Below are 14,512 nucleotides of genomic sequence, written 5' to 3' on the forward strand. Positions count from 1 at the left end.
GTTGATGTTGCCTGTAATCAATGGTTTCTGGTTGGGATATGTACGTACGGTCACTGTGGGGACGATATCGTCAATGCACTTATTGATGAAGCCAGTGACTGCGGTGGTATACTCCTCAATGCCATTGGATGAATCCCAGAACATATTCCAGTCTGTGCTAGCAAAACAGGCCTGTAGCGTAGGATCCGTGTCATCTGACCACTTCTGTATTGAGCGAGTCACTGGTACTTCCTGCTTTAGTTTTTTGCTTGTACATTTTTTTTTATATATATATATTTTTTATTGTACCTTTTATTTAACTAGGCAAGTCAGTTAAGAACAAATTCTTATTTACAATAACGGCCAAACCCGGACGCCCTATGGGACTCCCAATCACAGCCTTATGTGATACAGCCTGGATCTGAACCAGGGACTGTAGTGACGCCTCTTGCCCTGAGATGCAGTGCCTTAGACCGCTGCACCATTCGGGAGCCCAAGCAGGAATCGGGAGGATAGAACTATGGTCAAATTTGCCAAATGGAGGTTGAGGGAGAGCTTTGTATGTGTCTCTGTGTGTGGAGTAACGGTGGTCTAGAGTTTTTTTTTTTCTTCTGGTTGAACATGTGACATGCTGGTAGAAATTAGGTCAAAAGGATTTAAGTTTGCCTACGTTAAAGTTGCCGGCCACTAGAAGCGCCACTTCTGGATGAGCATTTTCTTGTTTGCTTATGGCCTTGTACAGCTCTTTGAGTGCGGTCTTGAGGTATTAAATAGACGGCTATGAAAACTATAGATGAAAATTATCTTGGTAGATAGTGTAGTCCACAGCTTATCATGAGGTACTCTACCTCAAACGAGCAATATCTCAAGACTTCTTTAATATTAGACATTGCACGCCAGCTGTTATTGACAAATAGACACACACCCCCACCCCTCGTCTTACCAGACGTAGCTGTTCTGTCCTGCCTGATGCATGGAAAACCCAGCCAGCTGTATATTATCAGTAAGTGTAGGTTCTAGATTAATTGAATCACTTTTTGACTGCACCCTTTTTGATTTGAACGAAACCTTCCATGCATGTTTGCCCATGCTAGAAGGGGTCAGAAAGGGCTCAAAGATTACCCATTTTGCATACCCCACCCTACCATGACATATCCATGCTCACCTGCATGTTTGTACTGTATGTCTGTGGTATGTCACACGTGTGCTTGTGAGAGGGAGAGAAAGAGGGAGAATTCTGTAGAATGCCTCACTCTCCGTTGATTTTACTGCATAATAAACTCTAGGAGTGTGTGTGATTGTGAGTTTTTTCTTTAGATATATATATTGGTCCAGACAATGATCAATATCTTAACATGTTTAAGATCAGAGAAAAAACTATAAAATGACTCACTCTCCAGTCTCCATTGAATTAGCTTATACTGCATGTGCTCTAGGGATGTGTGTGGATTTTTAGATATTGTTTTTATAAATGTCAGTCAAGGCAATAATACACAGTGTACAAAACATTAGGAACACCTTCCTACTGTTGAGTTGCACCGCCTTTTCCCCCCAGGACAGCCTCAATTCGTCGGGGGATGGACTACAAGGTGGCAAGCGTTACACAGGGATGCTGACCCATGTTGACTCCAGTGCTTCCCACAGTTGTCAAGTTGGCTGGATGTCCTTTGGGTGGTGGACCATACTTGATACACACAGGAAACTGTTGAGTGTGAAAAACCCAGCAGCATTAGTGTCATGTCACACTCAAATGGGTATGACTGACACCAACTACCATACCCCGTTCAAAGGCACTTAAATATTTTGTCTTGCCCAGTCACCCTCTGAATAGCACACATACACAATCCATGTCTAAATTGTCTCAAGGCTTAAAAATCCTTATTTTAACCTGTCTTCTCCCCTTCATCTACACTGATTTGAAGTGGATTTAACAAATTACATCAATAAGGGATCATAGCTTTCACCAGGATTCACCTGGTCAGTCTATGTCATGGAAAGAGCAGGTGTTCCTAATGTTTTGTACACTCAGTGTATATATCAACCGTTATTCAGATCTGAACATGTTTAAGATATGAGAAAAGGGAAAAACGCTGTGAAATTACTCAATCTACAGTCTCCATTGACATGCATATGATTAGCTTATAATGCATATACTCTTTGTGTGTGTGTGGATTCCTTTATATATATATATATATATATATACACACCAAATATTTTTAAGATCTGGGCCCGTATCCACAGTGTCTCAGAGTAGAAAATTGTTTGTAAGTGGTGAGAATATACATTTTACTCCTACTCTTAAGGGTAAAAATTAAAGCTTTGTATGAAGTCTCTTTAGTCATAAGAGTCCCACCTAGTTGGCAGATATTTAAGACACCTCATGAGCTGTCCTAACCAGTTAAGAGTTACAAGCAGGTGTCTTGATAATTGAAAAATGTAGCGAGTCCATGGTTCCTGCGCCGCATGCAATTGCTTTGGAGTTGTTCAAATAATTTTACGATCTTTCTAAATGATCAATCCATAATTAATCTAGACCTGGGTAGTTGACATGACGCCCCTTTGTTTTTGTCCATGATGGCAAACAATACCTTAAATTGACAACTTAGGTATCTATATTTCAACAGAAAAGTTAGATAAGTTTATAAAGTAGGGCCTTGTAAACAAAAAGGGAGTGATGTAGAGATCTATGGGTCTTTAGCGAAGTCCAGCCAACCTTTTGATACAGGATGCAGTGATGAGTATCAGAACTGTCACCTGTAACAAAACAAAGGGCACTATGGTAGATGGCATCCAAAGAGTAGTTGCAGCTGCACTTTGATAAATAATGTCACCGTAATCAAGAACAGATAAAAAGGTTCATTTAATAATCTGCTTCCCATTGCTTAGAGAAAGTCACAATCTGTTTCTGTAGAAAAAGCTAACTTTAAATCTTAGCTTCTTAACCAGCTCATCTATATGTCTTCTAAACGTCAAATCCACATCAATCCAAATGCCGAAGTATTTATATGCAGGAACACGTTATATTGGAGAACCATCTAATGAGTGAACATGTAGTTCATCTGAAACCTTCTTACAAGAGTTTAAAATAAAAATGTATTTTGTTTTGCCTGTATTAAGCACACGTTTTAAATGAGCAAGGGATTCCTGTATAGCTATTAAATCTGACTGTAATGTTGACACAGATCAACAGACAGGGCAATATGCAGATAGTATCATCTGCATATAAATGAAGTTGACCATTTTTAACAGATTGACCAATAGTGTTTATATAAATAGTGAAGAGAACCGATCCTGAAATCAACCCCTGTTGTACACCTTTATCTACTTCAAGAAATTCAGACTGAACCTCATCAATCACGATGGCCTGAGTTCTGTCATTAAGATAATCATGAAACCATGAGCAGGTGTCAGAGCTCAGGCTTATCAAGGACAACTTATTCAATAAAATAGCATGATCAACAGGTCCACAAACAAAGCCTCACATTTAATTTGAGTGTCTAAAGCATTAACAGGATCATTAACAACTAAAGTGGTTGCTGTAATAGTACTATGCCCAGGCCTAAACCCGGATTGGTTTACATTCAAAATATATTTCTCAGATAAATAAAGAGCAAAGTTATACATTTACCAAGGATTCAAGAATCTTCGCTAGAAAAGGAAGCCTTGAAATGGGGCGATGATGATTAAGATTTCTACTGTCCCCGTTCTTATGAAGTGGCAGCACAAGATGATTTCCATACTTTTGGAATATTTCCTGATAACAAAGTTAAATAATAAATGTGGGTTTTGAACTAACAATGATGGCCGCTGCACACTTAAGCAGACCAGGATCCAATTAGCCGGCCCCTTTGGATTTCTTGTTGTCTATTGCTAGTAAAGCACCCAGAACTTATTTTTCTGTAAAAAAGCCTGAAAGAAAAGCTTTGACTATAATTTCTCTGATCATCTAGCAAGTTTCCCTTACCCAAAATGTAACCGTGAGACACTTGGTTATCATCATTATACAAGGAAATTGTGTTTTTTGTTTTTGGAAATTCCAGAATTTGATTACTGATTTAACGACCGAAGTAACTAAACAATGAGTACAAATATTTGTTTTTTCTATTTGAGGATCATTCAACCTTTTTATAATAACATTAGTTATGTCACACCAGAATACGGCGGGTACGGCGATGTCGTACCCACAGCAACTATTAAAACATTCCCAAACCAGAAACCGTGGATTGATGGTAGCATTCGCGCGAAACTGAAAGCGCGAACCACTGCTTTTAACCAGGGCAAGGTGACCGGAAACATGACCAAATACAAACAGAGTAGCTATTCCCTCCGCAAGGCAATCAAACAAGCTAAGCGTCAGTATAGAGACAAAGTAGAGTTGTGTCTGAGCCGTTGAATTGCAAGAGGTATGTGGCAGGGTCTACAGTCAATCACGGATTACAAAAAGAAAACCAGCCCCGTCGCGGACCAGGATGTCTTGCTCCCAGACAGACTAAATAACTTCTTTCCTCGCTTTGAGGACAATACAGTGCCACTGACACGGCCCGCTACCAAAACCTGCGGACTCTCCTTCACTGCAGCCAACGTGAGTAAAACATTTAAACATGTTAACCCTCGCAAGGCTGCAGGCCCAGACGGCATCCCCAGCCGCGTCCTCAGAGCATGCGCAGACCAGCTGGTTGGTGTGTTTACGAACATATTCAATCAATCCTTATCCCAGTCTGCTGTTCCCACATGCTTCAAGAGGGCCACCATTGTTCCTGTTCCCAAGAAAGGTAAGGTAACTGAGCTAAACGACTACCGCCCCGTAGCACTCACTTCCGTCATCATGAAGTGCTTTGAGAGACTAGTCAAGGACCATATCACCTCCACCCTACCTGACACCCTAGACCCACTCCAATTTGCTTACCGCCCCAATAGGTTCACAGACGACGCAATCGCAACCACACTGCACACTGCCCTAACCCATCTGGACAAGAGGAATACCTACGTGAGAATGCTGTTCATCGACTACAGCTCAGCATTTAACACCATAGTACCCTCCAAACTCGTCATCAAGCTCGAGACCCTGGGTCTCGACCCCGCCCTGTGCAACTGGGTACTGGACTTCTTGACGGGCCGCCCCCAGGTGGTGAGGGTAGGTAACAACATCTCCACCCTGCTGATCCTCAACACTGGGGCCCCACAAGGGTGCGTTCTGAGCCCTCTCCTGTACTCCCTGTTCACCCACGACTGCGTGGCCATGCACGCCTCCAACTCAATCATCAAGTTTGCGGACGACACTACAGTGGTAGGCTTGATTACCAACAACGACGAGACGGCCTACAGGGAGGAGGTGAGGGCCATCGGAGTGTGATGTCAGGAAAATAACCTCACTCAACGTCAACAAAACAAAGGAGATTATTGTGGACTTCAGGAAACAGCAGAGGGAGCACCCCCCTATCTACATCGACGGGACAGTAGTGGAGAGGGTAGTAAGTTTTAAGTTCCTCGGCGTACACATCACGGACAAACTGAATTGGTCCACCCACACAGACAGCGTGGTGAAGAAGGTGCAGCAGCGCCTCTTCAACTTCAGGAGGCTGAAAAAATTTGGCTTGTCACCAAAAGCACTCACAAACTTCTACAGATGCACAATCGAGAGCATCCTGTCGGGCTGTATCACCGCCTGGTACGGCAACTGCTCCACCCACAACCGTAAGGCTCTCCAGAGGGTAGTGAGGTCTGCACAACGCATCACTGGGGGCAAACTACCTGCCCTCCAGGACACCTACACCACCCGATGTCACAGGAAGGCCATAAAGATCATCAAGGACAACAACAACCCGAGCCACTGCCTGTTCACCCCGCTATCATCCAGAAGGCGAGGTCAGTACAGGTGCATCAAAGCAGGGACTGAGAAACTGAAAAACAGCTTCTTTCTCAAGGACATCAGACTGTTAAACAGCCACCACTAACATTGAGTGGCTGCTGCCAACATACTGACTCAACTCCAGCCACTTTAATAATGGGAATTTATGGAAATGTATGAAAAATGTATCACTAGCCACTTTAAACAATACCACTTAATATAATGTATATGTATATACTGTACTCTATATCATGTACTGCATCTTGCCATCTTTATGTAATACATGTATCACTAGCCACTTTAAACTATGCATTTTTATGTTTACATACCCTACATTACTCATCTCATATGTATGTACTGTACTCGATACCATCTACTGCATCTTGCCTATGCCGTTCTGTACCATCACTCATACATATATCTTTATGTACATATTCTTTATCCCTTTACACGTGTGTGTATAAGGTAGTAGTTGTGGAATTGTTAGGTTAGATTACTCGTTGGTTATTACTGCATTGTCGGAACTAGAAGTCAAGCAGTTCGCTACACTCGCATTAAGATTTGATTTGAATACAAATTCAAGGCACTATTTTATTTATTTATTGCAATGCACTATTTTAATTATGACAAATGTTAAGAAAATGTTGAGCAATGTAATAAAGTTATGACTTTTTCGAATAAGTTACGTTACGCGTTATGTTGGCTGACAATTTGTTAGCTACGCTATCCTATTGCATATCATTACAGCAGTATGTACCGGTATGTTAGCTAGCAGCCTAATGTTAGTTGGCTACTCATACATTGAACTTGCTAACTAACCAATGTTTATTTACTTGATTGTTCACGTCATTCTTAGCTTAGCGGTATAGTCGTTAGAACCACTAAGTTTTTATTTTGATTATTTAATTACTTTAAACATGTTATCAATTTGGAGCGCCGCAACATGTTAAAATATGTCTAAATTGGGCATACCTATAAGTTGGGCAATTGAAGACATCTAGGGCTTATGTTAACTTTGATTGTGTTCGATAAAAATTATAGGCCTTTCAAACGTTTGAATGCAAAGTTGTATGCAGAATTATCGGCATATGACTTGATGCCTAGGGTGTAATTTTGCAACAAAAAAAATGTTTTCTCCAAACAGAAAAAGCTAACAAGAGTTTCTATTGGACAAATGCAGGTAGGTCCCTCCCCGTTTTGTTCAGGTAGATCGGTTTTTGTTGCAAAACATTTACCATTGCAATATTTCATGTACAGTCACATTGACCGTGTTAGTCTGAAGCGTGTTACCTGTAGAATTCACAGATGGCGATGCCTCATTGCGATTGGTAACTCCCCATCATTTGCAAAAATGGCAATGAGTATCATCACTATCTTTCCGTTGAAGTACCTCAAACTGTCTTGATTAGCAGCTGAGATTTAATTTTTATGAGTTGATTTTACTCCTGGCTCAGAGTTCGTCTGGGCAGTGTCTTAAAACCTACTCTGAGCTGGGAGTTTTTTGTGTGTTAAAACTGGTTTTAACAGGATTCCTATGACCTTTTCTGAGATGCTTTTTGGATACGGGCCCTGATCTGATTATTTTAACATGACTTGATTCTTGAAATGTACCCGTTGAGTCCAGAGACTAAATATAGTACGGTACAGAAACGTCTGTAGTTCACAAATTACAATGAGTTGCATCATATATTTGGCGTATTTGGGCTTAGAACAGGTCAAGTAACAATACTATATCCTCTTAAACAATTTTTATTCTGAAGTGTATTTCAAAATACATATGATTAATGATTTGAATGATTTATTTCACATTTTCTCAAAATCCCAAAGTTGATTGACACTGGAAGTATGATACATAATGACAATTGTAAAATTTCCATTCGGTTTGTCTAGACACGTGCGAACATTTTTACACAAAATGTCATGTATTTACACCAAACAGAATTTGTTCTATGGCACATTTTGATATTGTGCAAAATATACTGTAGTTAGAGGATGTGAATGGGTTAAAGACATGCTCTGGAACCTTGGCAAATAGTATTTTTTCTTTTTTTACCTCCTGCTTTGGGCTGGATTTGTCAATGTGTAGTTCATACATGCATAATCTATGATCAGAATTGCTGTTTTACCTCAATTAGCCACATAATCCCTAGTTTCAAAGCGACTGTTTACTGGAAGCTGTTCAGTGCCATTTTCCCCCATGTGGGCCAGCCCCCTAGCAATTCGAATTCAAACCAATGAGCTTCAGCCCCTCGCCATTTGAGTGACGGCTAGCAAGATGCGCACACAGCATCATTCTTGTTTGAGTTTTTGAAGGCTTGTTTGGAGCCTAATCCATAATATTATTTTATGATAATAGAAATACTGTATATATTTCTAAGACTCATCATATCAACTATCCAGTCCTGTCCAAGACCCAGCTACTCAGTCATATCCCAACTCTCCAACCTACCCATCCTCTCTTTCTTGCGCGCTCTTTCTCGCTCTCTCTCGCTCTCCTTCTCTTTCTATCTCTCTCTCCCTCCCTCCCTCTGAGTTCATCTTTCATTAGACTTTCAGCATCAGATATTCATACGCTTTTTATCCATGCCAGAGGAATTAATATGATCAATCATTCTTTGTCTTCAACCGCATAAGTGTTTAGCTGGAGGGAGCTGACAGTCAACGGCTGTCTGAAATGGCACCCTTTTTACTAATGAGGGCCCATAGTGCTCTGGTCAAATGTAGTGTACTATATAGTGAATAGAGTGCCATTTGGGACGCATATACATAGTAATTACTAGACCGCTATGTCAGTGTATCATTCTGTTCTCTGCTCCATAGTTGTCCTTAAGTGGGATGATGATAGTAACAAATGCAGCTTTCAACACTGTTTTTCCTAATTTAATTCTAATAAGATATTCAGAAGTTGGTGTACTCAATGCTGGGTCAGATGCTGAGCTATATTCAACCTCAATGCTTTTTGTCATCGTGTGTACATTGTGGTTATATAGTAGACCGACTGCATACAGAATTACCCTGTAATGTAGTCATGCAGCCATTTGAACTGCATGTCTTTGCTCCTTTGCACTGCAGTATCTCTACTTGCACATTCATCTTCTGCACATCTATCACTCTATCACAGTGTTTATTTGCGGAATTGTAATTATTTCACCACTACGGCCTATTTATTGCCTTACCTCAATCTTACTTCATTTGCACACACTGTATATAGACTTTTCTATTGTGTTGTTGACTGTATGCTTGTTTATTCCATATGTAACTCTGTTGTTGTTTGTCACACTGCTTTGCTTTATCTTGGCCAGGTCGCAGTTGTAAATGAGAACTTGTTCTCAACTGGCCTACCTGGTTAAATAAAGGTGAAATAATAATAAATAAATAAAATGTAATTTTAAGCAGTTTTCAATGACATGATGAAGACAATCCAATTTGACTCACTAGTCATTAGTCACTGAAATTGAATAATCAGTTGATTCTCAGTGCAAGAGGCATCATTACAGTCCCTGGTTCGAATCCAGGCTGTATCACATCCGGCCGTGATTGAGAGTCCCATAGGACGGTGCACAATTGGCCCAGCGTCGTCCGGCTTAGGCCGTCGTTGTAAATAAGAATTTGTTCTTAACTAACTTGCCTAGTTAAAGAAAGGTTAAATATTTTTTTTGTTTTTTATATTATGTCCAGCTCAAATATAACTATCAGGCTTTTAGTGGGGGTCGAATTTGATTCGACTCACATGATCACACATATTAGGCTAGATATGAAATACTTCATGTCTGCCATCATGCTTGTACAGTATGTGACCTTTGACATAACAATTTACCTTTCAGCCAATGAATGCCCATATACCTGACGTTAGATGATATTGCTCCTCTTACCATAACAGACACATGTTGCCAGGGGTAACCAAGTGTAGAAAGATGGTTAGTCAGAAGTAACTGGATTCTGCTTAGGAAACGATGTCTCTTGATTTCTCTGGTTCAGTGTAGCTGGCCAGGGGTTTGGTGGTGGGTGCTATTCAAATCAAACTTTATTTGTCATATGCGCCGAATACAACAAGTGTAGACCTTACCGTGAAATGCTTACTTACAAGCCCTTAACCAACAGTGCAGTTCAAGAAGAGTTAAGAAAATATTTACCAAATAAACTGAAGTAAAAAATAGTCAAAAGTAATACAATAACATAACAATAATGAGGCATATATATACAAGGGGTGCCGTTACCAAGTCAGTGTGCGGGGGTACAGGTTAGAGGTAATTTGTACATGTAGGTAGGGGTGAAGTGACTATGCATAGATAATAAACAGAGTAGCAGCAGTGTGCAAAACAAATTGAGGGGGGGGGGGTCAATGTAATAGTCCGGTGGCCATTTGCAGGCAATCCGTTTTAAAATGTTTTGCAACAGATTTTTCCCCCACCTTTTTATTTATACAGGTAAGTCAATTAAGAACAAATTATTATTTACGATGATGACCTCATTGGAACAGTAAGTCCACGTAGGCCTCTCCATTTCAGTCCATTTTCTGGTTTGGTGCCTAATGAACTGGACCCTGGATCTGGCCGGTCAGGGAAGGGATATGGGTTAGGGTTGTCCCCCACCTCTAAACACATTGACCCTGTTGTCAGCCTCTCATTAATGAGGGTTAGATCCCCCTGATGTAATTGGACATCTCCCTGTTATTAGCTAACTACTTGTTTGTGAGCGGAGGCCTTTTGCAGTTTATACACTCGTGGGCGCGATTGTATGGCCAGAAGAAAATCAGCCAGAAAGTCAGCCAGAAGAAAATTGCCAGAAGAAAATTGATCTGATTTAAATCCTGCACACAAATTCTATGAGCTCAACTTCCTCTTCTGCTGTTTCGGACTAAATCACTCACTCAGTCATACTGACTTTGGGTAAACAATAATATAAAACATTCTCAGGTACATCATCTTCTAACTTAGAGTTTACACTTTAACAAAGAACGCCCTATTTGTTTCGCTGACGTCATGGGTATGTGTTTGTGTGTTGCAATAATAAGCACAGCAGGTATTAACATCATCATTCGAATATGACATTTCCACATAATGGCCTAGTTTGTTTAGCTTATTGCTTTCTTCCTGAAGTACATATGGCTAGGCTAGTTGGTGTGGTTTGATCCCGTTTGATCATTACATCAATAGGCCATCATGATTGACATCTTAGTCCATAACCTGAATTACTCACGGCAGAGGTATGCTTATAGGTATTAGATGTAATACTTTTGTTTGGATATGTCTGTATGGTATTAACTAGGGCTGGAAATTGCCAGGGACCTCACAATATATTATCACGATACTTAGGTGCCGATACGATATGTATTGCGTTTCGATACTGTGATTTTATTGCAATTTGATATTCCAAACATGTTGCTCACTATATGTCTGCTGCAGAGAGAAGACCAAGAGAATGAGAAAACAATTTGATCAGTCAGGGAAATAACATGTTTTCAGCCCTTTTAACTCACTATTTAAAAATAATAGTTTTCTATATACTTCAAATGTCAATATAATATCGTCCAGAAATAATATTGTGATATGTAACTATCTATTGCCCCCCCCCCCCCCCCCATCATTAGTGTTAACTCAATTATTCTTAATATTGACATAGGTGAGAGAGGGAGAGCTTATTAGCCTGACCTTACAAAACATTGTGGTGTGTCCTTAGTCTGCAGGAAACAAACTCGGAGACAATAAGGTTGGCTTTTCTATTATACACTCCAATACCAATTACCAAACTGTGATGGATGCATAGTTTGAATTGGCAATTCTGATTATGTTTTTGCAGAATGCTTGAGTAAAGCTGGTGAGCAACCACATTGCTCCTGCTACTCAGACGGGACACAGAGAGACGTACAGATGTCCAGACAGACAGATGTCCTCACTCCTCCGGAAGGCCTAGGCCACTGAGGCCAGACAGACTGCAGTCTGTGTGTACATCCATTGGACCTGCTGTGGAGGGGGGAGGTCATAGGCTTATTTCAGTCCTGTACACTACACTACCTCTGGGTATGTTTTCTGTGGTTAGAATAGAGAAGGGACTTGACATGTGCTGCCGGCTTGGATTCATACGCACATCCACTGGGTAAGCAGATACAAAAGATAACCTCGGAAAAACGGCCGATGGTAGTCATCTCGATTGCTAGTTTATCTCGAGATTCCTTGAACCATTTCCTTTCAGAATCCTAGATATTATTTTTTTTTTTTAACTAGGCAAGTCAGTTAAGAACAAATTCTTATTTACAGTGACGGCCTACACCGGCCAAACCCGGACGACGCTGGGCCAATTGTGCGCCGACCTATGGGACTCCCAATCACGGCCGGTTGTGATACATCATGGATATGAACCAGAGTGACGCCTCAAGCACTGAGATGCAGTGCCTTAGACCGCTGTGCCACTCGGAAGCCCACTTGATAGCCACATCGACACTACAGCAGACAATAAATATAGCTGAACTAACTCCTATTGAACCATAGATTACCACTGATATCATATGGTATAAGCTAACAATCCCTGCAATAATACATGTCATATTCCCAGATGAGGGACAACCACACAGGGAGTGTCTAATTCCATAACATTATTGGATTTTTTTTATCAACCGTAAGCTGTTCATACAGTGTGTGTGTGTGTGTGTTTGCATTCCACAATGAAGGTTAATTCAACCGAAGGCTATCTGTGGGCGTTGGTGTCGTGTTACAGCATCTGTTGGCTGATCCTTGTCTGTCCGTCCATCCATCCATCTGGCAGTAGTGGGTCATTCAGCCTCCCAGACAGACGTCAGACTATGGTCTTGCGTAATTTAACTCTTAACCAGATAGTTGTATCAAAGGCACTTAACAATAATTCTTATGAAGTTGCCGCCCATCCACATCGAAAACTTTAACACAACAGTGAGTCTGATATTCTGCTGTTTGTCACGGCTCCATGTAGCTCCGTCTGCTCACACTGGTGGGGCATCAAACAGATGAGGCACGTAGAGAGCTCAACACCACTAAGCTAAACAGTGATTCTATGCTTTATGTGGTCTTTGTAATGTTCTCTTCCCTGTACTCCCTTGTCTTCTGTAAGCCTAGTATAGCCACAGTACAGTAGTTTCCCAGATTTCCCAGATTGCTTGTATGCAACATGTTTGTGTGTGAGTACAGTTTGTAACACTGACGGTGATAATGGAAGGACATTTTATGTGTGTTCTCCTCAGACACTGGGAGGCCATTAAGAGGTGGGATGAAGCCATCCAGCTGACTCCAGACAACCCTCTACTGTATGAGATGAAGTCCCAGGTACGTTACAATACTACAGCTTTCAGCCACTTATCCTCCTCCTGCTGCTCTTTCTCCTCCTGCTGCTCTCCCTCCTCCTCTTGCCCCTTCTAAGCCTCTACTGTACGAAATGAAGTCCCAGGTACATTACAGTACTGCAGGTCTCAGACACTTATCCTGCCTTCCTTCCTGCTCTCCAACTCTCCAGTCCTCAGACCACAGCCAGCATGTTAGGGCCAGGTACGGCCAGTTGGGACCGGGTACGGCCAGTTGGGACCGGGTACGGCCAGTTGGGACCGGGTACGGCCAGTTGGGACCGGGTACGGCCAGTTGGGACCGGATACGGCCAGTTGGGACCGGATACGGCCAGTTGGGACCGGGTTCGGCCAGTTGGGGCCGGGTTCGGCCAGTTGGGGCCGGGTTCGGCCAGTTGGGGCCGGGTACGGCCAGTTGGGGCCGGGTTCGGCCAGTTGGGGCCGGGTTCGGCCAGTTGGGACCGGGTACGGCCAGTTGGGGCCGGGTACGGCCAGTTGGGGCCGGGTACGGCCAGTTGGGGCCGGGTACGGCCAGTTGGGACCGGGTTCGGCCAGTTGGGACCGGGTTCGGCCAGGTACAGCCAGATGGGGCCAGGTACAGTACTCTTTCTTGTTCTCTGTGCTGGTACAGTACACATACAGTGTGTCTTTCAAAGATTTCAAAGTGAATCTCTTCATACAAGGATAGTAAGTAGAGGATAGACATGGTTTGTTTTCGATGGTCAAAGATTGTGTGTGTCACACTGTGTGTGCAGTGTGCAGTGTGCATGTTGACGTGTTCTTGATCCCATGTCATCAGGATGTTCTCAGTTCTCACCTAACCCTCTCCCGGCTGCCACATTGGTATGCTTTACAGTGAGAGCAGAGGACAATGGTTTGGTCGGCATGGTGATGCCAATGTGGAAACCATCCAACCTGGGCTCCACTGGGACTATCAGTGTGGGAACCATCTCATTTTGTGGGCAGTGTACACATAGCCTGTCTTCTCTTGTGAGTCTGTACATTAGTCAAAGCTTTCCTTGTGTCAGTCTCTGTTTAGGGCCAAACAGCATTCCAGTTTGCTCAGTTTTTGGGTTAATTCTTTCCAATGTGTCAGGTAATTATCTTTTTGTTTTCTCATGATTTGGTGGGTCTTTCTTCCTTCTTCCCTCCCTCCCCTGACACCCAGGTGTCAATGAGATTAGGCTAGCTAGCCAACAGAGATGTGATTGGGGGGGAATCATAGAGCAGAGCAGTTGGCTATCCCTGACTGTGATCTATAGTCACACCACGTGTACCCACACTTCTCCAATAGTATCTGTACCACAGTTAACTTTCTCCTTATATATAGCCTTAAGCTTTCCAAGCAGCATTTTCCCTCCACGCTTTTAATGGCT

The 14,512-nt window shown here is 42.1% G+C and overlaps 1 protein-coding gene across 4 annotated transcripts in view; it reads left to right on the top strand.

The window, feature by feature from the left end:
• ttc33 (tetratricopeptide repeat domain 33) overlaps positions 1–14,512 on the top strand; it is a 65,432-nt gene that overhangs the window by 40,169 nt on the left and 10,751 nt on the right. For all 4 annotated transcript variants that reach the window (XM_071351012.1, XM_071351014.1, XM_071351013.1 and 1 more), the window contains exon 3: positions 13,041–13,122. In XM_071351012.1, the coding sequence (XP_071207113.1) occupies positions 13,041–13,122 (82 nt within the window). The remainder of the gene's footprint in view (positions 1–13,040; positions 13,123–14,512) is intronic.

The sequence above is a fragment of the Salvelinus alpinus genome, chromosome 18 (assembly GCF_045679555.1).
Source record: "Salvelinus alpinus chromosome 18, SLU_Salpinus.1, whole genome shotgun sequence".
In the NCBI taxonomy this organism is placed as follows: domain Eukaryota; kingdom Metazoa; phylum Chordata; class Actinopteri; order Salmoniformes; family Salmonidae; genus Salvelinus; species Salvelinus alpinus.